Source organism: Anticarsia gemmatalis, chromosome 1, assembly GCF_050436995.1.
Source record: "Anticarsia gemmatalis isolate Benzon Research Colony breed Stoneville strain chromosome 1, ilAntGemm2 primary, whole genome shotgun sequence".
Taxonomy (NCBI): Eukaryota; Metazoa; Arthropoda; class Insecta; order Lepidoptera; family Erebidae; genus Anticarsia; species Anticarsia gemmatalis.
The window spans coordinates 2,048,371-2,075,592 of record NC_134745.1 but is presented as its reverse complement, the minus strand read 5'-3'; the positions used below and the strand labels follow the sequence as shown (position 1 = coordinate 2,075,592).

Genomic DNA, 27,222 nt, shown 5'->3' with positions numbered 1-27,222 from the left:
TAGAACAAGTGGTTAATGTAGTGAATGAGGAGGATTGCCAGTTAAATGACGGTGACGTGCCAAAGGATGACAATGATTCATCTGACGTGGAAACGATGGAGGAAAAGGTTAGGATTCTTGTGAAATATTCGTTTTAATGCTGTTTTACCTATACCTATATTAAAAAGTGGAATTTTGACCGATTATCGTAGATAAGTTGACACATTATCTATGGAAATATAGTCAGTTGTTTATCACTGGTCAGTAAACAATCGGCAAAGTTTTGTTAGATTTTCGATTCAATGTATCAACACATATTATAGAAGTAGGTCGGTGTTTCCTAGAGCAAGTGATATTTTCTTCATAATATTTAGGACTTCAGCATTATTTTTCGTGCTAGCTAAAACTTGCTTCTAAACAACAATGAACTAAACTAAGTCGTTTTTCTTTATTTTATAAATTATTTCACAGGTGGCCTTTTTTCGTAATTGAAATGTACAGACCCTAAATCGTCTATACTTACTAAGACAATAATTCCACAATATTAGTGAAATTCTATGTAAAACGGTGCTATTAACATAGAAGCACGCGGTACACTCGTGCGCATGTTATTAAACAATGATAAGCTATGTAAATTACATGGTATTTGGACCGGAGACGACTGCGTCTCCGCTGTTTCGACGTTTACGCTTGTGTTTGTAATTTGTGTTAATTGTCGAAATTGTTATGTCAAACATGCTAATTAAGGAACTAATATTTTATAAATCTGTAATAGTTTTGTAGAGATGTCAATGTTTGTTTGTTTTGGGTACGTATTTGTCACTTGAATCACGCAAACACTGCATAGATTTGGAAGAAGCGCACGGATAGTCTAAACATCGAGGATTTCAGTGAATACTGTTTACGTATTCTTGAAAATTAATATTGGGGACTTATCTTATATATAAAGTTTAATGTCAGTAACAATGTTAGTAACCGTACTCCTCCGACCGTAACCGAGACTCATAAAATTTTGAGAGCATATTGAGTAGGTGTGAGAATCGGCCAACATCTAGTTTTCATGCCAATAAGTGACACTTTTTTATACGGCAAAACAACGTTTGCCGGTTCAGCAATTTTTTTTATATTTTCCAAAATCCACTCGTAATTTGAATAATAAGATCCTATAAACTGTGGGCTTGGACAGGATAGTCAGCAGACTAGCATAGTAGCATAGCTGTTATAAACAAACAGAGCAGTCAATTAGAAACTGCCCAATTCCTTAACAATGTAAATGAAGATTAATATGTAAGAGTAACATTAGTCACACGTCACCTGCTCACCAGCGAGAAGGAATTCTCGCGAGATGAGCATCTATTATGAACATTCTTCAATGAATATGATTGTATTAATATAGAACATGCAAAAAAGCGTTAGAGATTATAACGCATTCTCTTCCTTGGATGAATTTTATTCCGTGACTTATATTTTTTCCGCTTTTCAATATTAAAGAAAACCCTTTTTGTAACTAATTTCCTTGAATCTAACCACAACCAGTCAAATGTATTATCAATTTAATGTTGTCATTCACCCAGGAAATCGTAACCTTTGTTTACACTTTTATAATAAAATAAAAAATAATAATAATACTACCCTCTTATTCATAAACACACTATAAACCTATTTTAGTTTAAAAATCTAGTACAATATGTTTTTTCTTTTTCATTTCACTAAGTAGTGAAAGAAACAAAACTCTATATAAGCCTTTCATAACTTCATATATTTTTATGAATAAGAGGGTTAGTATTTTATAATACAAGCAAATAATTAAAATTCCACTTTATTATTTTTATTGCTCTTATGCGTATAAAGGTGTTATAGGTAGGTAATCGTGTCAACAATCAACATGAACCCTGTAAGGACGAATAATATTATAATTATTTTTTGCGGTGTTATTTTAATCTGAATAAAAATTTTAAGTAAGTATATAGATATAAAAATTATTGGGTTATATGACGTTTAAAAGTATACGCAATAAGGGCTATCTGTTTACAAACATTTATGATTATATTCCATGAGAAAACTGTCACCTGTAGAATGACTTGTTTTTCGATTCCACTGTTTGTGCAGCCAATGTAACCATAGACTATATTCAAGAAAAAATATTTTGTATTTTAATATTTTGTAGGTACCTAACAAGTATTTAAAATCGTCGTAATATTTTTAATCTACCATTAATCTATGGTGTTTCGCTATCTTAGTAAGTAGTCTACCGCTATTAGTCTAATGTAAACTGGTCGTTTAGTTCCACTAGAACAGAACGGAGAAATCGTTAGCTTTAAAAACGAAACGTCGCTGTAGAAATCCATGTTGCATGGTTTTTTAGCTCATGGGCTTATTTTTTGGCCAACTCGTGTCCGTATTGCGTTGACGTCATCTCATTGTTTGATGAAATCTAAAAAGTGAAAGGATTTTAATCTGTAACATTGTGTTGTCCTAATGTAATTTATTTAATTTTAAGTTTAAGGTTTTATTATTCAGAATCACTTCACCCCTTTCCAATATCCCAAATATCTATTAGATAGAATTTTGGGCAGTAGATGTCATAATTTTGCTGTCACTTTATTTAACAGATAGACTATCTAACACTTATTTATACAGTGTAACTGGCCCTTAATCATTCAATTATTAGATCTGTCAAAATATTGAAAAATTACTGCGCATTTTTATATGTTCCAGAAAAACAACGCAATAAAATAATTAACGATATAACCATAACACCTGGTTAATGATTTTGCATATTACCATAATTGAGTATTAATTAACAAAGTGCAGTTAAGAAGCGATAACTGGTAGACCGGTGAGTCACGTACGTGTCAATGACAGAGGTCAAATCTGTTGACCTAATACGGTGAACACACGTAGGTATTCCGGCTGGATTGCGTTACGTTTGGTTGCGCAAACGATGGCTTATGGTATTTTGTAAACGAAATAGTGTTACACGAAAAAGTACTTTTAATGTTTTGGAAATTGAATTGTATTGAAAATTCAAGGTACCTAGATAATTTCCACAAGAAATAATTATCTATTTAGGTAATTGCTATAAAAGTGAAATGGTAAAATTTACTCGTAGAGTTAATTTAATTGTAACTTAAAGGGTCTTTTAGAATACTAAAAGCAAAACACGTACGCACATAGGTACATACATAAAATCATGCCGTTTTCCCAAAGGGGTAAGCAGGGACCAAAGGACATAGGTACAATTTTAACCATAAACCATAATTAAACACTGTGCGAAATAAAAAGAAAACAATGTCTTTGTATGTTCTAAAAAGTGTAGTATTTCTTTCTTTATATATTATGTGTGCTCTACATACATAGATATATTATAGAAACATCATGTTTCTAATAATGTTCTTAGGTAAAGCCTATGTTGACGTTTAACATGTTATGATACACAACAAACTGACGTCATTTGTATCGTACAACAGGTCCTTGTTGTTCTATATTCGTTACATCAGCTATTACTAATACTGCTCCGAGCACACGATCGACCTAATTGTACCGCATCTGTCTTATACTTGTAATAAGTACCTACCTACTTCTAGATGTTTGGCTATTGGCTGTTTGGCACTGATCTTTAAAATGGCAGAAACATACGATTATGTTACGAGTGTCTTTGCTGGTAAATGTTTTAGACCACTGAATATTTAGAGTAAAACATGGGTTATACCTTCAACTATTATAATAAAAGCAAAAATAAGGCCTCAAACGGCTCTATATTTTCTAATCGTGCATATAATTTTCTCTGCCTTTTTCACCCCGATATGCAGACCTCTGAGAATGGTGTAATAAGAAACATTTAGTTAACTTTTACATATTTACAAAATGTGACATCTTACAAACGTTTTCTTCTTCGATTCTTTTCAATATGATGTATTTCTCACTCTAGCATACCCTTATTCACTAATTGCCTATATCTGCATTAGGGATGGCGCAAACCGAAGTCGCGCACGGTGATGCCAGGCGGTGGTGCCGTCGCAGCGAGGTCACCGCACTCACATGATGCTGGAGACAATAGGGATGACGATGGACTGCACAATGGAAAGGTAACAACATCATTATTATAAATATAAATATAGTAATACATAAACATTATAATATATCGCGGAATGTCTGCCTGTAATCATTCTATAGTGTCTATTTTTTCAACTCATGGCCTTCGGCAGATAAGACACCATTTTCTTAGATTCTTGCAAAGCTCTGTTTGATTAGTATAGATTTATTTAAATTGTAGTAATAATAATAATAATAAATTTAACCCATTACTGTCCCACTGCTGGGCAAGGGTCTCCTCCCGTAATGAGGGAGGGTTTAGGCCTTGAGTCCACCACGCTGGCCAAGTGCGGGTTGGGGACTTTGCATGCCCTCAATAAATGTATCATACAAATTTTAGGCATGCAAGGTTTCCTCACGATGTTTTCCTTCACCGTTGGAGCATGTGATAATTATTTCTAATACACACATAACTTCGAAAAGTCATTGGTGTGTTGCCTCGGGTTCGAACCTGCGACCACTTGTGTGGGAGGTCTCAACTTTTACCACTCGGCTATCACTGCTCTTGTAATGTAAATTGTAGTAAAAAATGTATAACTCTTGCATTTTTTACGAAAATAAACGCTATTATTTTGTCCTATTACCTACTAATTATATAATATTCGCGATTAACGGTTTCTGTACAGTTAATTTGATCCATGACTTAGTTGAAATGTACATAAGTTAAAGCTTTTAATCATTATTATTTTATTTACAGGATAAAGATGCAAAGAAAAAGAGCAAAAATAAAGAAGGTAAGTGTCCCTCATCTATTTAAAACTAAAAATAAACAATTCAAATTAGTAAGCTATCAAATAAAATCGACTAAACCACTCAAAATTTTTATGCTGCGATTGGACATTTAAAATATGTACATGGTAAGTTTCAATACGTTACATTATAATGGAGAAAAAACCGATTGCTATTTAAAAAATATCCTGAAGTTTATTAGAGCACAAAAATACTATGTGAAAAGACAAACTATCCGAAAGCAATGTTTTATACATTGTCTAGAATTCAACATATTTATGCCTACATCGCGTGAAATTGAACAGTTTCATTTCAGTTTATTTTATATTATTATCTAAAATCTTTCTAAGATTTTTATTCCAAATCAATGGTATATTATCACATCATATTCCCCTAATACACCTACGTTTCGCCATTACGAGAGGAGCCAATAGAGGACGCCATTGTTAATGGCGAACCGTGCGTGTGATACATCTCTTTACTACACCTACGTTTTTAACAGGCGTGATATTATGTATGAATATACTTCTAACAAATTTCTATTTTTTATTTCTAGACGTAACCCGTTCAGTACTCATAGAAGGCGTATTATTCCGGGCGCGGTACCTGGGCTCCACTCAACTGGCGTGCGAGGGCCAGCCGACCAAAGCCACGCGAATGCTGCAAGCTGAAGAAGCCGTCTCTAGGATCAAGGTGCCTTATAACTCCATACCATCTTAATTTTTCACCATAATGGTATTTTCTTATGTATCATGTGGTCAATTAGACAGACTAACAGACTAAGAAACAGTTTAGTCATGTAACTAAATATTTAGTAACTATTTTAGAATTTGGTTTGCAATTTATAGATTGGTTACACGAGTTTTAGATTTTAGTATTAATCGACTAAATGTTTAGATTAGTAGTTAGTCGACTTCAAATGATAAATCGACTGTGTACTTAATGGTTTTAGGTACATTTATTAATCCAGATTAGTTAGATTATTGCGATCGATAAAAAGAATATCTTTTATCATTTCACGTTTATCATATCGCTATTATATCAATCGATCGTGGCGCCTGTGTAGTTGTTATTAAATTGCCAACCAAATGTTCTAATGAAAAGATAACATTTAATATTCGTTTTATAAGTTCCATGATTAAACTGCAATAATCCTTGATCTCGAATAACTAAACTAATATTATTAATAAGTCTTCCTATCTATAAATCTTCCGTATTCTTAGTACATGCATTCTCATAAGACACAATTCGGCAACTAACCGTTTGCCCGTGTGAATCGGTATCAATGTAAAATGTTTGTATCTTACGTAGATGTTTATTGAAAGTCAGAGCATGAAATTACTTGTCTTCTGTCCCAACCCTGACCTAAACTGTAGCACTATCCTGTGATCTGTCTTAAGATAAAGCTTAGGTTATACCACCCTTTTGCGACCCAATGAATGATTTTCCAAAACTACCCATTAACTTGAATGAATTGACCTTTGAGAATGATTATCGTTTAATTAAGACCAAATCAACCTCATAATGTTCATTGACTCATGTTCATGGTCGCTTTTGTGTTGTATAATTTAAGCATACGTTACACAATATATTACACAGTGTACAATCGACGTCTACGATACATTAGTCGATTAACCGATACTACTTTCACATCTCTATTTCAAAAGTGTGAAGCTATTCGCACCGCATACAAACTATCTAACTATTTGCACGCAAATCTTTTTACTATATTTCAAAGATTTCACGGTCATCTTGTAAATATGTAATTTCATGCTCATTAGGATTAGTTTATTGAGAATGCTAGTGGGATATCCTTCATACCCTTTATGTAAGAGAATATAAGAATATTTAGTCGCTAGAACTAAATGAACGTGGGACTGACTTGGCCCTGTGTATGTTTAATTTTCAAATGTGTTGAGTCATCCACGAACCTGTCCGCCAAACCGTTTGAGCTCTTATTGACTTGGCACTAGAGTATTTTTTTCAGTGTGCTCCTCACCCCTCGACCCGACCCAAGAAGATTGTCGGATCCCGTATTGGCCGGCTAGCCTCCTCTGAAAATGTTTGTTTATCTGTCGCTTACTATTCCGCTTGACGCTATGCTTTGTATCATTTGAGCCCTCTAGGGTACCGCTGCAAGGTAAGGGAGTATGCGATCATACTGTGCTGTGCTAGTTTTACCTTGGCATGTTCCGATCTCGGGCTATTCGAGTTACGATCGTACAACACTATCGAGAAGTGTTTACATCGAATTCACAGCAAACACCGAATTGAAATCGATGTGAACACGTATCGATGATCACAATCGACTAAAGAATCGTTACGGATTCAGTTTTTGTCCATGCACTATTTCATGATATGCACAATATAGCATGTAATACCCGATTCACACCGGCTGAGGTGGCCTGTCCAACTCGAGGCACTACATCGCGGAAGGCTTAGCTTAGCACAAGAGAACCCTATTAATCTAAGGTTAATTCAGTTAGGTCTGCTTTCATACTAACGACGGTGGATATCGCTCGCTTCTCACATGACCATTGTGTGTTGTATTCGAATTGTTTTGCTTGCTTCCGCGCCAAAATTTTACATCATTTGCTCATTGGTTTATGATTTGAAAAGCAAGCCAAACAAGGTCGGCTTGGATTGTTATAAACGTTAAAACTAAATAAATAAACTAAATCTATTATGATTTTTTAAAATATCTCTAACCTTTGACTAAAAAAAATGTTTTAAAAATGTCTTCTAAATATTTTTTTTCTCTTATTTCCAAGTATTTTCTATAATAATTGTTAACATGGTGTTGCATGTGTTTCAATTGATACTTTTTCAAAATATTAATATTATATTTATCCATTATTATACCTGGAATGTATAACAGGGTTCATTAATTTAACCTGAAAAAGTATTATTTTAGGCCAAAAGGGAAATCATTCCCTCTAAAATATTTCATAGGAATAAAAATTACATTGAGTAGGTACTTTTACACAGAAATTACTGAAATTAAACTAAGTATCCTTAAAATGTACGAAATCCAAATAAAAATCAAAACAAAAATTATTTACTTAACAATTAATTTAAAAATGTTCTCGATATATTATTTTTTAAACATTAGCACCAATAAAAAAAACACTAACTAAGATAAAAACCAAACTTGCCAAAAATCTAATTACAATAATAAAAGAAAACCAAACTGGCCAAAAACAAAATTAAACAAAAGAAAACCAAATACGACACAAAATTATGAAAAAGCACTAATTCAACAAAATAATTTATGAAAAGACAAACTTGCCAAGATACAAATAGCATTAATAAAAGAAAAACCAAACCACTCAAAAACAAAAGAACACCAAATCAAGAAAACAATTCATTTACAATAATAACGTTAACATAAAACCAAAGAAACAAGTAGTACGAACAAAACAATTCAAATATAACGGGTCTGTGAGATGGTGGGGAGGTTAGCCGGCTTTTCGTGCAGTGGGGCTGCGACGGCCCGTACTCCGGAGTATACGCGGCCCCGGCGGCGGTGTTCCGTCTCGCCTTCCTTGGATCGGTCGAGGTGGACGAGGACTCTAGAAGACGCAAGAAACGACCCAAAAAGAACATGGTAGAAGAAGCCGTCACTAAGATCAAGGTGGTTTGGCAGACTTTTGAATTTTATGATAGGATTCCTATTGTATCGATTGTTCATGGTAGAATTACATGTTTTAATGGCTATTCGTAGGCAATTCTCTCATCGCCTCACCTTGTCCAGAAGGGGCGAATGTGATGCGATCGATTCGCGCGAGTTCGTTCGCACGTTGTCGAGATACTAGACGCCCATAAATATACTACAAGGCGAAGCTCCTTCTGGACAGAACGTTCACAAACTACCAAAGAATCGCGGCGAATTCGCCTTTTCTGGACAAGGTCTTTGTCAGGGAACGTCTGCCTTTAGAAGCCCTTCTCTCCATATATATACTCTGGCAACTCGGTCAAGCAAAAATCAAAAAAATTCGAATGATTTAGTACGTTCAGTTCCAGCTAGATTGAATTCTTATTTAGCTGGATTTCACTAAGTACTCTACTTCTACGAAGTTGTACCAAGCCATCATCATTACGGTTGAAATAAATAAATTATTGGCTTAGCATTTTCTTGTCATTCCCATACCATTAAAACTTGTATAGAACTACCATGGACAAACCTTCATTTTATTTCGTGTATGTCTATTGTCTATGTGTGTAGAAATTAGTTCAATGTTAGCAACACCGTGTAAATGTTGCCGGTATAAAAAAATAACCTGAAAATTAAAATGTTTATTGTGTTCTATTGAAGTTTCTAAATTCAAATATCATAAAAAAGTTTTGTATAGTATCATGGCGTCTCTTTCTCTCTTATATAAAATACAGTAAGAGTAAAAGAGACAGTGTTCAGCTTCAATAGAACACAATTGTATGTTGTCTGTTACTCCATTGTACTAATAGTGACGGTATTTCCCTTATCGCTGTCTCGGGTTACCATCAGGCTTTGGTAAGTGTCTAAATTCTAAATTAGTAGAGACGATGCATTCTCAATTATATGTTTCATTCACGTAACAACATGGCCGCATAGTTACAAACTATTTATTTGTAAATTCTGTAGCGCGATTCTGTACAGTAGGTACTATCGAGTATCAAGAGTATGACGTTATAAATGTACTGCAAAAATAGTTCCTACTGCACCCACTAGAGGTGCAAAGCAGATTTTTATACAAAATTTCTCAATAGCAAGCCGTTTATCGACAGTCGATAGTAGTAAAGAAAAGCGCTAACGTTAATTTTTTTTTTATGAATCACAAAAATTATGTTGTGTTATTAGTAATTTGCGGCCATATTAGAGGTGGGATACTGAGCATTTTATTTTTGTCCAGTATTCTACTGAAAGTTGTAACGTATTTCATTTCATCATTGTGTATTAGGGCTAAAGCATACTGCTATTTTAACACATGAAAAGTCATGCTTCATACCACCGCGCAATTGCTATTAGAAAATCGTTTAACTAAGAAATGAATTTGAAATATTTAGATTTATTCTACTTTATTCATTAGGGTGCAATTCTTCCAAGGTGAAAGGTTGGAACCACTTAGTCTACTTATTTCACCTGGGGGAAAAGATAGAATAACCCGATATTTAACACTATGCTCGATTATGTTTTCGAAAAATTGTATTAGTATGTGGGTGATTTCGACTCCATGTGATATTTTGCGAGTAAAAATAGCAATATGCTTTATATCATAGCGCTGAACATCGCGTTGTGTCGCTTCATATACATAGTAGTGTTTAGACAAGTGTGCTGATTCTAGAGTCTGGATCAATTCAGAGATGCCGACTTTAAGAGATATTCGGCATCTTTTTCTTTAGCGACTATTTGAAAAGAGGCAAAAGATTTTTGAAACTGTCGATCTTAAGCTGATCTAGTTTGCGATTTCAAGTTTTTGATGAATAATGATTAAGATATTTTTCACAGAAAATAAGTTGAAAACGTCAACGATAGAAAAGACAAATATTAATAGATAATGGATAAAAGTCTTTCACACAACTTCAGTGTTTTATAAACAGAAGGAAAAAGTTAAATGCTTTAGAATCAGCACACAACATTGACATTATGTGTACCATCCATATGGACTCCAAGCTTACATTCCGGCTATCTCTGCCCTAATGTGAACTGTATCGATGTTTACCTGCCGACGCCGTCTGGCGAGGGGCGAGGTACACAACACTATGCACTCACACGGCCATGTGGCCAGTTATAAGAGCACTTACCGACGCACTACCTACCCTCTTTTTGTTATTGATTTCTTACGATATTTGATGAATTGATAGTATTTTTTTGAGATTATTATGTTCAACCCTATTTTTGTTATTGATTTGTAACAAAATTAGATAAATTGATAGTAAATTTTTAGGATAATTATGTAGGCACGTTATTTTTATTTATTTTATAGGATTTTTATTCGTTGATTTTTTTAATTCTTTAGGGTTTATTTTTAATTGACGACGTGTCATGGCATATTTTTATTATTTTTCCCTTTCAAAATTTCCATTTCTTAGATGTTTTTCTATAGTTAAACTTGAAAAGTTTTAGTTAAGGCCGTTCTTCACTTTTGCCAATGCATGCCTCTCTCAAACGGAAACTGTTAAGCGTATAACGAGATAACATTGGCCAAAGTGGAGACCGGCCTTTAGGTTGCATTCTAGTTTTATTAGGTAGCATTAACGAATACAAATATTTGCCTATAAAATCATGTTTTCTTTACAGGCGCCCGAAGGCGAGAACCAACCGAGCACAGAAGTGGACCTATTCATCTCAACCGAGAAGATCATGGTGTTAAACACGGAACTGAAGGAGATCATGATGGATCATGCGCTGCGAACGATCTCATACATCGCTGATATAGGAGACTTGGTCGTGCTGATGGCTAGGAGACGGTTCGTGCCGCATGAAAACGACTCCGATCAACCGAAACTGAATCGAACGCCCAAGATGATCTGTCATGTGTTTGAGAGTGAAGAGGTTAGTTTCACTTTTATTTTTTTTATTTTTTTGTAGTATTCCAATAATTTGCAGTCATTTACTTCTATGTGATTTGTTTCATCACCTTATTAAAAGCAGTTACAATAAAACCAAACTCACGATGTCCCATTTTAATTGGAAACTTATGCTTTGGATAGTAAATGTGTTTTTTTATTGTTCGATTGTTAACTATAGTTATATTATCAAAATAATTTTGTAAATTTCAATCCTTAAAAATAAATATTTATTACCCACAAAAATTGGATATGAAGGGAATAAAACAAAGCCTGAAATATAAGGATACAAATATGGTATAAGGGTAGCAGTACTACACAGTGTAGCAGTGCATTCGTTCAGTCATTTCCAGTATAAAGCTAGTAGGTAAACCATGCTAAACCAAAAAACCAAATATTTTCAAATAAAACTCGACCTATATTACAACTGCGAAATAACTACAAAAGAATCTGCAAAAAAAAATTACAATACATTTTAGAAAGTCACGTACCTATTTCTAAATGTACCATGAAAAATATTGAACGAGAGCCGCGACAATTTGTACCGTTAGCGTCTCATTTTAAACTATTTTCAGTACAGTATTTGTAAGTACATGTACATCTTAATTCTTTTAATGAACCTCTTGATATGAGGCTGAGATAACGTTATCGTTTGTTGTTATATTTGCACAATAATATACAGTCTGTATGTTCATTACATTTTTAGTTTTGTAACGTTACTTGTAAGAAGAGCGTGTTATTTCAAGAAAGCGGTATAAGTACGAAGGTTTTATGCAGTCTTCGCAGGTATAGTCATAAGCTTAAATAGATAGTGTACATTTTAAAGTAGTGTTTATGTATTTATATCAATTTATTACAATTATCATGATGTAATGACAATTATTTTGAATGTTACCTACTTTTTATTCCGGGTCTTACTTACAGTAGCAAATATAGCATGTGTAAACCTCAAATTAAATATTAAATTGGGACAACCATATACATATTTATTCACGTGACTGTACATAAGTAGGACAAAAAACAAAAGTCTTATCTTGCCGAAATACTTTTTTTTAGACTTTGTAATTTATTTTATTCTGACTTGTAACATTTTTTTATTTCAGGCTCAATTCATAGCCCAGTCCATAGGGCAAGCGTTCCAGGTGGCATACATGGAGTTCCTCAAGGCCAACGGGATCGAGGACCACAGCTTCGTAAAGGAGATGGACTATCAAGAGGTGCTCAATAGTCAAGAGATCTTCGGAGATGAATTGCAGATGTTCGCTAAGAAGGAGCTGCAGAAGGAGGTACGTAGAAATTATAATTTTTGGGTAAAGACTTGCAAAAAAGACTCACAGAATAGATTTTTTAGAAATCTTTTTGGGTGCAGAGGTCCACATCAAGTTTCGGTCCTCTAATGGCGTGTTAAGGACATATTAAGGGATCTTTGTAGTACCACTAAATTCGTTTTTAAAAACTGTACTTTAATTTAAGTAATATTTGTGTAAGTATAGTTATAATTTTGAATTTGAATAATTGGTCAATTTAAATTTTGTATGCGAAATATTTTAGCATTAAAAAGTTTTGGTAAAACTTATTTTTCATATTGGACAAAACTTAAGTTATTTTATTTGCTTTCCAGGTGGTAGTACCAAAAACAAAAGGTGAGATCCTGGGCGTGGTGGTGGTGGAGTCAGGCTGGGGTTCAATGCTGCCCACAGTCGTCATCGCCAACCTCGCGCCCGCTGGAGCCGCCGCCAGATGTGGACAATTGAATATAGGTAAGAAGCATTCATTTGCTTTGCTCATGAACTAAGGGCGAACTTCCCCCGTAACGTGAAAGGAAACCTGTGCTTACGAGGAATGAGTTGCATATCAGCTTAAATATGAAAAATATGAAGTATTATTTCACTATATCAAAACTTGTTTTTACGAGAGCATAAAGGACATTTCCTAGTTTGGTACTATGATAATGTTTTCTAACCCGTATTCATATTCGGCATATTTTCTATTTTGTATGCCAATGCATACGCCTGCACTAGTACGTTGAATATTCTATACGTAGACTACGACAAACAACTACGTACATGCACGTGCACGCACAAAACAAGAAATTCGTTTCAACTCAGAAATGTAGAACTAAGTTTTCTCAATATTACTAAATTTATTCCTAAAACGTCTCTTTCCGTTCCACAGGAGATCAAATAATCGCAATAAACGGTGTATCACTAGTGGGTCTGCCGCTGTCCACGTGTCAGACGTACATAAAGAACTCGAAGCAGCAGACCGTGGTGAAGCTGACGGTGGTGCCGTGCGCGCCCGTCGTCGAGGTCAAGATCAAACGACCCGACACCAAGTATCAGCTCGGGTTTAGTGTGCAGAATGGCGTCGTGAGTACTTTATTACTATTTTTCTCGCAAATCAAAAGAAGACTATGTTAATTTAATTATTTTTATCTAAACAGAATTAGTTTGGATCATATAAACTTTCACTTCAGAAACATTATGTAATCACAGCACTTTATTTTATCAATATCAATAGACCAGTCAACTATTTAAATCTTGACTATTACTACTACTAGGGGCAGCTTTAGTCACCACGGGATGGACGCTGTTTATTATTAAATTACACATTATCTTGAGTCACATGTAAGCATGACTCCCACGGTTCCTCACCTTACCCGCGATTTATGCACACGCACGATGACCCTCTTTTAAGGCGACGAACACCCATTTAAAGCAGCTAAATGCAACATAATGTTTAAATTGTGACATGTTTGTGCGCAGATCTGCAGCCTGCTCCGCGGCGGCATCGCGGAGCGCGGCGGCGTGCGCGTGGGGCACCGCATCATCGAGATCAACGCGCAGAGCGTCGTGGCCGTGCCGCACGAGCGCATCGTCAACCTGCTCGCCACCTCCGTCGGAGAGGTACATACCTACTGCCTATTTATTAGTTACTAGTCACCTACTGTAGCTTCTTATGTCTTAATTTTGGTTCCTTTGCACAAACACACTAAATAATTTCGTATTTGACCATTTATAGATAAGACAAGACTTTCTGAAATACGTTTATTGGTTTCGGAGAATACACTTAGATTTACACAAACTGTAATGAGGCCCTAGTTCTTTCGTTGGAGCTCCTCACTTGTTTTATAATTTAAAATTATAAGATTTGTTTTCACACCGCAAGTGTTTTCCTGAAGAAAACTGACGTCTAGTCAGTCAGTCCTTAATTTCTATGTCATCCCTAGAAAGCTTACAAATCCCGTTGAAACCTAGATTACTTTTAAACTCTTGTACCTAGTATGATACTTAACCACTACATTTAATCTAATGTAACTGTTGTACAATTTCAGATACTAATGAAAACAATGCCGACGTCGATGTTCAGGCTGCTGACGGGCCAGGAGAACCCCGTGTTCATCTAAACGCGCGCACCCTCGCGCTACAAGTGCCTGCTTACCAGATATATAGCACACACGCCGTACCGCAACATATAGGCCCTTTCCTCACACACACTAACTATAACCAACTAGCGACAACCGAGAAGCTATCGACAAGTTTTGTATGAAAAATCGATCAGCGCCCCTAGCGAGTTCTATTGGAACTAATTATTCAAGCTGATGTCTGATTCAATGGTGCAAGAAAAGCGCGCTACGGGTGAAGATCGTGATGAAACCTTATACACTCGAGAGTACTTAAGAACAGTTCTTGAACGAACACAAACTCCCGGATTTGACTATCATAGCCGACTCAGGTCTAACTTCTCTTTGCAATGGGTCAGTAATGGACAAAGAACAGTCTGCTAATTATTACTAAGAAAGCTTCTTCTACCGCAATAAGAAGTACACAGAAAAATAATCAAAATATGACCTGAGACTTACGTTACACGATTGACGTTTCGTTCAAATGTTCAGGATACATTAAAAGTTTATATGAAACCACTTATGATCGTATCTGAAAGTGGTTTTATTCTCCAGACAGTTGTAGTAATTGTAATTTATTGAAATGCTTAACTGACTAGAGACATCTGGCGGTAAAAATTTGTCGAAATGCCAAATAAACATGAATAACGAACCATTCTAGATACTTGACATGTCAAACAGTAAGGCCATATTTAGAACTTGGCTCTTAAATAAAACTTAAATTTGCTAAGCGATACATAATGATAGTGAACAACTGTACATCATTATTGGCTTTTTAAGATATAATAAAAAGATCTTTTCAAACGAAACAAACATCGTTATAAAGACGTAACTTTAAAAATGTCTATTAATAACAGAAAAAAGTAGACAATGATGTTTTCTGGTACTCCACTGAACCGGGTACCTAAAATACGATTCTCAGACGTAACCAATATTTGTACTGCAGAACACTTTTATAAGCAAATGTAAAAAGTATCAAAAAACAAGAAAGGAAAGGGCCTTCAAGCTTAGCTGATAAAATACTCAAAAAACATAATGTGATGAGTTACATGCTTACATGCTTATGTGGCTAATAAATTAGTAAATAAGTTGTATTATCTCTCTATAACGCGTCGCTATATACTTCTATGTATACGTCAAGTATCAAGAAGTATACAGCGACACTCTTTGTCATGACAATGTATACATACTCCATTTAATATATTTATAAATTGAATATCAAATCCACTCATATCTGCTTAGGTATTTATTAAACTTAATTCAGATTCACGTACGATTTTATTTTTGTTAAAACGCGTCATTTTTGTAAAAAAACCATTTTGTTACTTAAATATTTTTGTAGTTTTACGTTTAAGTGGTCTTCTTTTGCCATTGCTTTAGGATATTGTTCAATGCGTACTGATAAAATGACCGATAATTCAATTTTCTTTGTGTACTAGATAAGTTATCACTAATCTAAATAATTTACGATGTACCGATAAAGTAAATTAATCAGTACTTTTATTAGTATGCGCTGTGTTATATCTACACCCTTTCATAAAGCGAATATGTGTTTTGTCTCTTTTCTTGATATGAGTTTCACGATAAGATAAAAAGAGACAAAACATGCGTTAGATAAGGGATGTTTTTTTATTTGATATCATGATTCATGCCTGTTAGCAACTAGCCATTCCATCATAACTTTAGGTTTTTGTATATTCTGACTGTTAAGTTTTGTTTAACTTTGAAAGATAATGCACCATAGTTCAAATCATCTCATTCAGTTCAGATCAACATGTATAGCTTAGATAAAATTGGGTCAGGAAGTAATGCGCTGTGGGTCGCACTAACGTGCTATCAGTGTAGTGACCCGCGTCAGTGCAACCACAGCGCACTACGAAGACCTACAGTGATCAAATTGATAAAAAAAGAATTGATTAGACGATATAGTAATAACAAATGCATTATTTCGTGTAGCATCTCAAAAGATATATCATATTTTGTAAATTTTATAGTGTCGCTATAGCATAACTATGTAACCTACGTATGTATGTCCTGTGTTCTTAGCTAAGCTTAGCGCTCTGAGGACGAGTAAACAATATTTATTTATGTATAAAAATATATATAATTTGTCAGTTCTAATTGTAAACACTTTAGATTTAAAAACACTCGAATAAACCGCTTCAGTTTAAGTACATCTCTCCCGTCATGTAATCCTTTTAATGTTTCTATATTTTAATTTGCTCATTGGCCAGTGTCTTTTTACGGTAGTCAGTGATATGGGGAATCAATATGGGTAAGGCCATCAGTCAATAACTAGCTGAGAAAATAAAATCTGACTCCGAACTCTATCTCTCCTTCGTCGCTCAAATTGTACCCAAAAATTATGTTATTTTAAACCTCCCTGAGCCCTGTACACTGGCCATGCCCTCATGTACTAAACGTAAATATAATAAGTATACAGTCTGATGTAATTTTGTATTGCTAGCTGTTGTGAATAAGATTTATTTACATTGAGAAACACAGATAATAAATAGCCTTTTATTGTGAAGCTGATATATGGTAGGTACACTGTAACATGTGAAATAACTATTGTTGTTCTCATTTCTAAGAGTATTATTCTAGTCTGCATTAAAGTTAAGAATAAACTGAACAAACTGATGCTTTTTGTTTTATTATGCCTACTTACTATGATTGTGAACATTGTGAGAAGGCAGCACTAGGCTACCCTGATAAACTGTTTATTTAAATTATATAAATCTCAACCTACTTATTGCTAAAAACTCATAAAAATACCAATCTACAAAGGCTACTGAGTAAAGTAGATGACAAATAATCTAATTGCAGCTACAGATGAATAATGCAAATAATAAAAATTGACTCGGTTTGATTTCGACCCAAGCTACGTAGGTATCCCCTGGTTTCTGAGAAATTAACCGAACAAGGGTCCATGACATTAAAGCTATATAGCGCTATGCAACTATTTGAAAACCACATGGGTATGTACAGAATACACGTTTTCTTATTTGCGAACTACTACGACAAATATAACGTTCAGCGACATCTATTGAGCAGTAGTAGAAAAAAGTAGCTGTGTAGAAAAAAATCTTAGGCAAAAATAATGTAACAAAGACTTTAGTATATATTGGAGAGGATTTTTTAAATGTTGATAAACTGTAACGTACACTCATACAAATAAAATTATGTCTAGAAATATAGATGAATCAATGATTGCCCTCTGCAACACCTCTGACTAGAAATAGCAAGCTTGGCGGGCAATGACCAATAATACAAAACAACATGACGAAGCGCTACATTTCGCTCACACCTCGTTTTAAATTCTGATGCAACAGATTTATAACGCCTGCCACAAACAACTAGCATTATCTTTTTTCCATGTAATCTGTGCAACTTGTCATAGGAATTCTGAATGAAGTTATAATATGAATTTAATGCCTATCCATCCTTGTTCTACAATAAAAAATATGATAATGACGTACGGTAAAGCCCCATGGATGATTATATCACCGAGGTGCCCACTAGAAGTGTCAGTTTTGCCACTTACAGATAGACAAGCTGATAAATAAAGTGGCTGCAAGTGTAAAATAAAATCTGTCCATTTCCATTATTATTGCACATCGACAGATACACTTACTAACTTCAATCTTTATTATTCTACCAAAATGACGTTATAAGTTCTGTTCAATTGAGTTTAAAAAAATCGGGATTCAATAATTATAGTCTAAACCTAGGGTACCTACTTATAGTTGTTACTAATACCTACCAACATAGCATGTGTGGAATCAAAATTAACAATACCCACCTGATAGAATATACCCAGTTAAACTTTATTTTTACTGGGAATTAAATTGTAGGCAAACCTGATAACTCCAAGCAAATGTTTGTCTGATTAGCTAGAAATTTATTCGGGAAATCCCTGAAGACCGAACTAGACAGTCGTATTTTATCATGTTTTACTTTTTTCTGCAAGTTGACTCACATCGTATCGTATCACTTCGCTATTTTATGTAGGTACCTACATAAAATATTTAGTTGTTATCAAAGCAGATGCTTTCTGGACGAATAATTCCTAGCCAGGTCCTTATAGGTAAGTAGGTAAATAAAGGCAAAATTTTGATGCTTGAAGTGTTCAAGCATGCTTTGAGTAAAGGTAAGAATAAAATATAGAAGTGGATACTTACTTTGAACAGGATAACGTCTGTGGTCCCAACTATGCTGCAACTTCGGGTCACGAGATTCCTTGATCGATATCCAAAACAACCAGTGATATTCATTTATTTGTATTCTTTTCAGTAGCAGCCTCGAGTTTTACCTATAGATACCCGATACAATAAGTAAGTGCGCCCACAATCACTTGAAACTAAGAAAATAAACGGTAAAACGTGGGTGTATTCAATAGCTTCTAATCAATACATTATTCCTACGCGTTCAAGTATAAAAGCTTTGTAAAAAAAATATTGAATGTATAAATCCTTAGTTGACGTATATTCTGATTAGACCACCCACTGTATCAGATTCTAATTATAGAATATCAAATTCCCAATGTTCTTGGAAATTAGTTGATATCTTACTCGCTATATTTATGAGGTCATTAACCTGTAATCTACAATATTTCATTTGAACGAAAAGTCATGATTACAAAATGAATCAGAATCAAATGTGTGGCAGACTTACCATCCGTCCGGTTATAGCCGGGTCAGTCCCGATATTTATGACATTGTCCTGTGTCCTGACAGTAGAATATCTATTTAAGCCCTCTCAACACGTAAAACCATTAGATTATATCCCTTGAGATCACATATTCCAGTAGGAACAGAGGAGCAACGGTACTCTTTTGGCAAGTGACAGATCTGATATGTAAAAATGGGGGTAGGCTAACACATGTCTTTGCTTGAACCATTACCCTACCCCCTACCTACTTTTAGCCAAGACCTCACTAATTTTACTGCAAAAGGCAGCAAGATTGCACGAGACTGCTGGTATGATTTGGTATTGACTCTTTCCCCGCCGGCAACTGCTTCTTACACGTCACAATTCAATTAAAGAAGTTTAATGTGAGATAAAAAATGGGAGGTAGGCAAAAATTATCAAAAATAAGTGCAGATAGATTGAATAACACCCGCATCCTACAAAACATACGTAATATTATCGAAGAGCAAGTTTGTTTGTTTATTTAAGAAAGCCAAATCAAAATCTTTTGGAGCCGTTCCAAATACAGTTCACACCTAAAAGCTACATTGTATCTGCTACGCACTATGTTCTAATAATTTATATGAATGAAACTGCAACAGAGATTAGATAAACACCACTATATTTTCCTGTTCCGATTACAGAGAACCTTATGCAAAAATAATTACTGCAATAAAATGAAAATTGGCATAGTTTATTACTAAGTGAGTATGCAGTTTACCCTGGTACAAGACCAGTAATTGAATAATCCGTTCACTAAAATTAGTATGCATTTGATTAATTCATAGAAACGGTTGTTGTATTACAGCAACTACCAATCAGGAGAAGTTTTCACTGATCCAGTTATCTCCAGAAATAATTGACTCCCTCCTGTCAGAAAATTAGGATATCATTACATATTATGGGGAATGCAGGCAGGTCCCAAGACTAGTTAGGCAGTGTTAGAAACCAGTAAGATCTTAATCAGATTGGCTTGCAGATTCCTTTATGGATGCATTGTCTGCAATGCTGGCTATACCTACTGATTGTCGTTGCTTCATTTGGACATGGTTTTATAACTGCTTTCCTAATAATTTTACCATTCAATGAATGTAACTATCAATTTATTCTATCAATATTGAAGAGGATTAATCCATTGTGAAGTTTCATATTGGAAATAACTGATAACTCAAAACTTATAACATGAAACAAAAATTCATTTAATTAATAAAGGTAATTAATTCATGGTTAATTAAAATGTCACTCAAATTACAGTGTATTGATAAAAATCATTGTTTATAATCCTGACAAAACAAAGAGCATTGTTTCTTGATTGACTTATCAAGAAGGATCCTGTCAACAATTGTTGCACAATAATAACAACTTTGAGATCTAGATAAGGAGATAACAGTGTTTTTAAATAACAAAAATAAACAATGAACATTTTACCTCATGTAATATTTTTAAAAATATCACTTGCTTTATTTATTTACTACAAATCTATGTTTAAACAAATGTTCTTGGTAAGAGGTGTTCAAGCTGCTTGAAAGCTTGACCTGATTTTTTTATATGTTAACAATTACAAATCATGAACATTTTTGTACTTTGAACTCTAGCATAGAATTTTGACAATCACCCAATTATCAGGTACTGATATTGGTCCACCTTTAGAATATTGTAATCAGTAAACAGCTGATTGTCAAGAGCACCTAATGTCACATTGATGCAAATATTTAAAGATTATCTCAATGTTATGGTTGAAACACACAGATTTACTGTGTACAAAACCATTTAGCACAGATGTTTGTGGTCTGGTAGCTACTGACTACGTAATTCTTCTAACTAATATGCCTCTTCCTACAATATACCATTGAAAACACAACACTAACCTCAAATTATGTTAATGGACTTTTAAAAGCAATAATGTGCTCCATGTACTCAAGGAAATCATTAATCATTATTATGGTCGCTAAGCAATACCTACAAGGAAAAGAATATCAAAGTTGTTATTCATAAAAATTGTAAATGATAACAACCTTCTTAATGAGAATAATCTTTACATGTTTGTTTCAAATAAAATATTGGTTTAGCTTTTGTATATTATGTATTTTGAAGTTTTCTCACAAAGCCAAATTAAATTTACATAAATACAATTTAATGATAATTTTTATACAAGATGTAAATAGTACACAAAAGATTCATAGTGAAATCATGCTGATGTTGCTTAAACGTGGGAACTCATAACACCTATAATGCATCAACTTTGCTATGTAAAACAATTAAATCAAACTTCAGTATCACTAGTATTCAGTTAACTGATATATAATCATTTTATTAAGCATAACATTTTGCACTCAAAACATTGGGTGTTCCGTAAGACTCTTACAAAGATATCGAACTTTGTGACAGTAAACACTATCCATTGTATAAAATTAACCAAATTTGTAACCATGAATATATACATTTAAGTCTCCAGATAATTGTTTTATTTGCTATTATAATGATAGTAAAAAAATATGCATACCTAATATTGTAACGAAGCTACATGTGAACGGGTAAACAATGACCTGTGGGACTGTCGGACCGCTCCGAGACATTAAGGGCGAGGCTACGAGAAATGCGGGAGGATAACCTGGCGGAGAGCGAGGGCCGCGCCGCCGCCGCGCCGCCCGCCGCTCACCTATAATAAAATTTATCCACAATTGTCTCTTCACAAGTTACTCGGTCTAGGGTGTATAACATAACTTGCACTCTTAGAATCATGATATATGTTAGTTCCGTCCTCGTGTTCCGCGCGTCGGCGAGGCACTGGTGTGAGAGTGCGCTGCGGCACGGGCGCTCAGTTGTCCATGGCATATCTCCGCGTCCACTCCTTCGCGTTTCGGATCGCCTCGCTCTCGTTCACCTTCCACAGCTCAGCCACGTCGTTGGCCAGCGGGTCGTCAGGGTTCGGCGCTGACAGTAGCGCCTGGATCGACAGCAGCACTGTGCGGATTTGCAGTGCAGGACTCCACTTGTCCTTCAATATGTCCAAGCATATACGACCGAGCCGATCTATGTTCGGATGATATATTTTCGTTATAAACCTAACCTTAGGCGCTGACATGGGATAGTCCTCTGGCAGAAATAATTCTAATTTAAATAGTCCTCCTTCGAACGGCGAGTCTTCTGGTCCAGTGACGATTACATGGAAATAACGTGCATTCGTTTCACTTGGCACCGCGCTGATCCCCGGCACCGGCTCTTGCATCAATCGCTGTGTCTCTTTGATTATTCTACGTGGTAGGGCTGCCATTTTAAATATGCGGTCTAGCGCAATTTGTCAAATGAAAGCAAGTAATCATATAATAGTACAAAATATCTAATTGTCTTTTCACTCTATGTGTTTACGACGATTACTGAGGCACGTCTTCGGAATTAACGAATTACAACAGCATTTTAGCCATGATAATGCTAAAAACGCGACTACAAAAGCGAAGGTACTTCAATTTTTAATGCATAGACAATGTAGACTTTGGGTCCATAGAGAACACGTGCAATATAGAAATGGATGCGTTTTTGATAAATTGCGGTAATAACCGGTTTTTTTAATTCTTCGTAAGTCATTATTTTTTTCAGCTAATTAAAACAAACCATCAACAAACGTTTTACAATAAAAAATAACTAATTAAGACTAAATAAATCGTTTTTATATGTTGGACAATATTTCAAGAATACAGTAACATCTAGTGACAACTTTTTGAACTTGTAAGTGAAACGTCGTCGTTAGTGCTATAATCACTAGATGACACAACTAGTCCATATTTCAAAAGTTTAGCTCAAGCTACCGCTAAAATAATAGAATTATATGTAGCTAGGCCCAAAAGTTTCATAAGTAGACAATCCTTTGGTTAAATCAGGGATATATTGACTAGCGATAACGAAGCCATGCAATTTGATCGCCTTGACGAGTACAACATGTAACATTTTGACTGTTTTTAAAGACACTGAACTATACTTTTAAATTCTCAAACCCAAGTGACAAAAATAAGTTTCAGAGGATCGCATACGTAACTGTGTTCTTTGAAGTTCAAATTTAAAAGATAATGCTGAAATCACATCAAGTTTACATAACGCTCATTTTATTTAAGTGGTTTAAGCGGTCACCTCGCCGCGACAGCCGTAGCGCCGCGTGTGGTGGGTTCGAATCCCACCCGGGACATATCTTTGTGTGATGAGCACGAGTATATGTTCTGAGCCTGGTTGTGAATTTATCTATATAAGTATGTATTTAGAAGTATATAAGTATGTTTATCAGTTATTTGGTTACCATAGTACAAGCTCTGCTTAGTTTGGAATCAAATGACCGTGTGTGAATTGTCCCACTATATTTATATTTATTTATTTATTTATTTATTTAAGAAACCTACCAACTGACAAAAGGCCTCGCTAAATTCTACAATCCTTTTATTCTGCCAAAGCTTTGAATATAAAAATAACACAGAGCCTTATAAAATATATTCTTTTATCCGCCCAACAATATCTTAGTTCGTGTCACGTAACAACTGTAAGATAAAGGGTGAAGAAAATCACTCAATTCCTTGTGTGCGGAACATGGAAAATGCGCGGGAAAAATACACTTATATTTTTCTTTGGTGTTTTCCTTTGACAGATGCGCCGCTACCGTGTTTGTGGAATACTCGAGTTTATTTTTATTTATATCTACTGTAGTTCATTCTAAAGTCTGTCTAGAAAAGTGTTTTTTGTATAGGTAGTTTGAGTGTCGGAATTAAAAATTATTGCGTTTGTTTCCAACAGAAGTAAAGTAGATAGCTAAGTACCGAACTCCCTATTAAGACTAGACCACCGAAGTTGTATTGAAAATGACTTCATTGATTTCACTAGCAAAATGAGGTCTCCCAAGGATATGGTATTCCTCTAAATTAATAATTGTGGAATTGACTAACAAGCAGGAAAATCGGCGTCAAAAAAAAATTAGATTACTTATTATAGTTACTTATATTTTGTTACAGAAATTATTTAAGAATTTACGTACCTATGAAGTGACTTTCAGACACTCAAATCCTATTATTTTTAACTCTTAGGTGTCTTGTGCGACCTTTGACGCCTACCAACATAATCACTTGACATTTATAGCCAACTCTATTATGCACCTCGTATCCAATCTTCGGGCTATGAAACACTGTCAATAACATAGCCTGGGCCGGCTAATAGCCAATCGGCTAATTTCAACATGATTGACGGGACCTGATGAGCTCCTGAACCGATTTACCTGACCGTTAATAGTGTTTAAGAACTCATTTTCGTATACGTTTTCTTAATGAAGTCTTTACTAAAGACCCATATTGAAATTCTTAGTCGGTCTTAGGTAGCTAGATATATGCGGTTTTGTTTAAAGTTATTATGGAAATGTTACCGCTTATAAAAGTGTTATTAGGAAGAACATACGTTTGAAATTAATAGAACTCTGTGAAGTGTTTTTTTGTCAGTGAACCTTCATTTACCATAAGAGAGTGCAAAATTTGGACCAGATTATACCCCAATTATTTAAATATTAATTACTTATTTACACTTGCTTACTGTACCTACTAATTTATGCCAAAAATGTGAAATGAAATGCTTCCCGCATATTTTCAACATCACAAAAAAATACTACGTAGCCATAAGTACCTATTTAAAATCATAATACCTATCTAGTTGAATTAATTGCAACCTTGCATCATTTGCATTTTATTCAGAATAGGTATTGCAAATACTGTGAAAAAACAACAATTACACAAAATACTGTCTCTTTGTTTTCGACGAATTAGAAAGAGACGGAATACCTTTAAGAAAAAGATAGCAACAATAAAAGTGTAGAGGCGAGTTATTTCAGTCGTTTGTTCACCAGCTCCGACAGCCGTGATCGTCTAGTGGTTAGGACCCTACGTTGTGGCCGTAGTAACCCAGGTTCGAATCCTGGTCACGGCAGTGTTACACTGTCGCGGCGGAGCATATCTTTTTGTCACAAACTGTTTGTTTAATTTATTATTTTCTTACTGAAAATAACTGCTAATTGTATTTACGTGTATTTATATTTTTTCAGTAGAGAGGAAAATATGAAATGTTTTGATATATGTATTGCCAATTTATTTACGAACTGAAAATAAATGTTACTAACATTTATTTCCGCAATTTGCACGTAATGAAATACTAGAATTGTATTTATTACTCAACATATAAATATTTGTTTAAAAAATACTCATTATTGTTCTCTTAATTTACATATTTCTGCTTATTTACTGTATAAATAAAATATAAATAATACATGCTTTAGAGAGTAGCCGGAACAAAAACAATATCAAAATACATAATTCTCTTTGCTTCGTGTTTCAATTAAAAGTTTCGAACATAATATAAATTATTATTATTTGAAACAAATTACTTCAATACTTATTCAAAAAGAAAGTAATTCGCATAAAATTCATTCACGAAACGTCAATTAATTTTCAGGAATATTGAAATGTATCTGAATGAATAAATTAAGTTATCGAAATAAATTATTTATCTGTTACATTAATATGAATCCATGTATTAATTGGTTTTTATACAAAAGAGAAATATGATTACAGCATTTTTACAGATTAATATGCCAATTAAGAATCTTGCATAAGTATTATACATACCGACATTCTTTGTTTAATTGCTGGTCCCGGCTATAATTTTTAAAGATCCAGGCATCCGTTAACAGTAGTCACAAGCTTGAAAGTCTGACAACCAGTGAAGTCTTACCAAGGGGTATTGTGCTTTAATACAAGTAACTGGGTTGTGGATGATAGTCATTCGCTCCATGTAAAATACTGATGTTTAGCTGCATCCGGTGAGACTGGAAGAAAACTCCAATATAGTTGGAAGAAAGGCTAGGCTAGTGACGAATTAGTATACATCCGCTGGGTTTTTAATCTAAGAAAATGTAAGAAGCATTTTACGTCGAATACTTGGGTTTAAATGTGATTTAATTTAGTGGTCCACCAACGTCCTGAGTCAATAGCTAGGGACCGTAATCTGCTTTTAATTTTACAGGATAAAGAAAGATCTGGAAGAATTTAATACTTTTATATACTTAGTAGTCTTTTATGATAGGTAACTTTACCTACATAAAATATAGATTGTTGAATATCTACCTACTGGCTGTAAGATAAATTATCTGTTGCACGTAAAGTAAAAATATAAAAATACCAAAGACCATAATTTAGATGTTTTGTCATTAAGCATCATTTGAAGTTGACAGATCATCTAAATTAGTAAATTTATATTTCTGTTTTCTAAATATTTTTTTAAAAGCTTTTCTTACATATCTTGTTTGTATATTATAAATGTAACTTTGCTATAAATGTACATTAATCATCAGCGATGTTGATATCGATTCAGTAACATTCATTTGGAAAATTAGTCAAATGTTTCCATTGCATTTTGTAACTACATTTTTTATTTAATTTTAAACTCTCGAAGTAATTCCAAGCACCTTTTTGAATACCGAAGCAACCACTTTCTTAATTCAAAATTACCATTAAATAAAAAGTAAAACATATTTTTTGGCAACAGCTCAATTCATTCAGCCATTTTCTTTTTGGCGAAAATTACGTGCGGCTTTGGCCAGCTGCTTTTAATTAAACCCAACAAACGTTTTAAAAAGTGGTTCGTTTGGTTTTAAAGCACACAAATGAATGTGTACTTACTGATCGTTTTAACCGTTTATTCTATTAAAATTTTGAATGGAAAGTAGGCAATTAAAATAGCAACTTTTAAAAGTGACTGAAAAA

General features: G+C 34.3%; 2 protein-coding genes and 1 non-coding gene across 10 annotated transcripts in view; 2 read left to right on the top strand and 1 right to left on the bottom strand.

The window, feature by feature from the left end:
- The window catches only part of LOC142987420 (uncharacterized), a 199,714-nt gene extending 182,322 nt beyond the window's left edge, over positions 1-17,392 (top strand). For 7 of the 8 annotated variants that reach the window (XM_076136190.1, XM_076136217.1, XM_076136200.1 and 4 more), the window contains 9 exons: positions 3,948-4,067; positions 4,772-4,808; positions 5,360-5,496; positions 11,081-11,335; positions 12,453-12,635; positions 12,971-13,109; positions 13,525-13,718; positions 14,115-14,255; positions 14,684-17,392. In XM_076136190.1, coding sequence (XP_075992305.1) covers positions 3,948-4,067; positions 4,772-4,808; positions 5,360-5,496; positions 11,081-11,335; positions 12,453-12,635; positions 12,971-13,109; positions 13,525-13,718; positions 14,115-14,255; positions 14,684-14,755 — 1,278 coding nt within the window. In that variant the 3' untranslated portion in view covers positions 14,756-17,392. The remainder of the gene's footprint in view (positions 1-3,947; positions 4,068-4,771; positions 4,809-5,359; positions 5,497-11,080; positions 11,336-12,452; positions 12,636-12,970; positions 13,110-13,524; positions 13,719-14,114; positions 14,256-14,683) is intronic. The other variant, XM_076136209.1, reaches the window with a different exon arrangement.
- A 2,650-nt stretch (positions 17,393-20,042) lies between these two features.
- On the bottom strand, positions 20,043-22,935 carry ben (bendless). Its single transcript, XM_076136266.1, has one exon. The coding sequence runs from the start codon at positions 22,713-22,715 to the stop codon at positions 22,260-22,262; it is 456 nt and encodes a 151-aa protein (XP_075992381.1). The 5' UTR covers positions 22,716-22,935; the 3' UTR covers positions 20,043-22,259.
- Positions 22,936-25,318: 2,383 nt separating this feature from the next.
- Positions 25,319-25,390, top strand: TRNAH-GUG (transfer RNA histidin (anticodon GUG)). The gene has a single exon. It is a non-coding gene; the product is annotated as a tRNA-His (tRNA).
- Positions 25,391-27,222: the final 1,832 nt, after the last annotated feature.

Coding starts and splice junctions, on each gene's coding strand:
- ben (XM_076136266.1), bottom strand. CDS start 22,715: ATGGCAGCCCTACCACGTAGAATAATCAAAGAGACACAGCGATTGATG.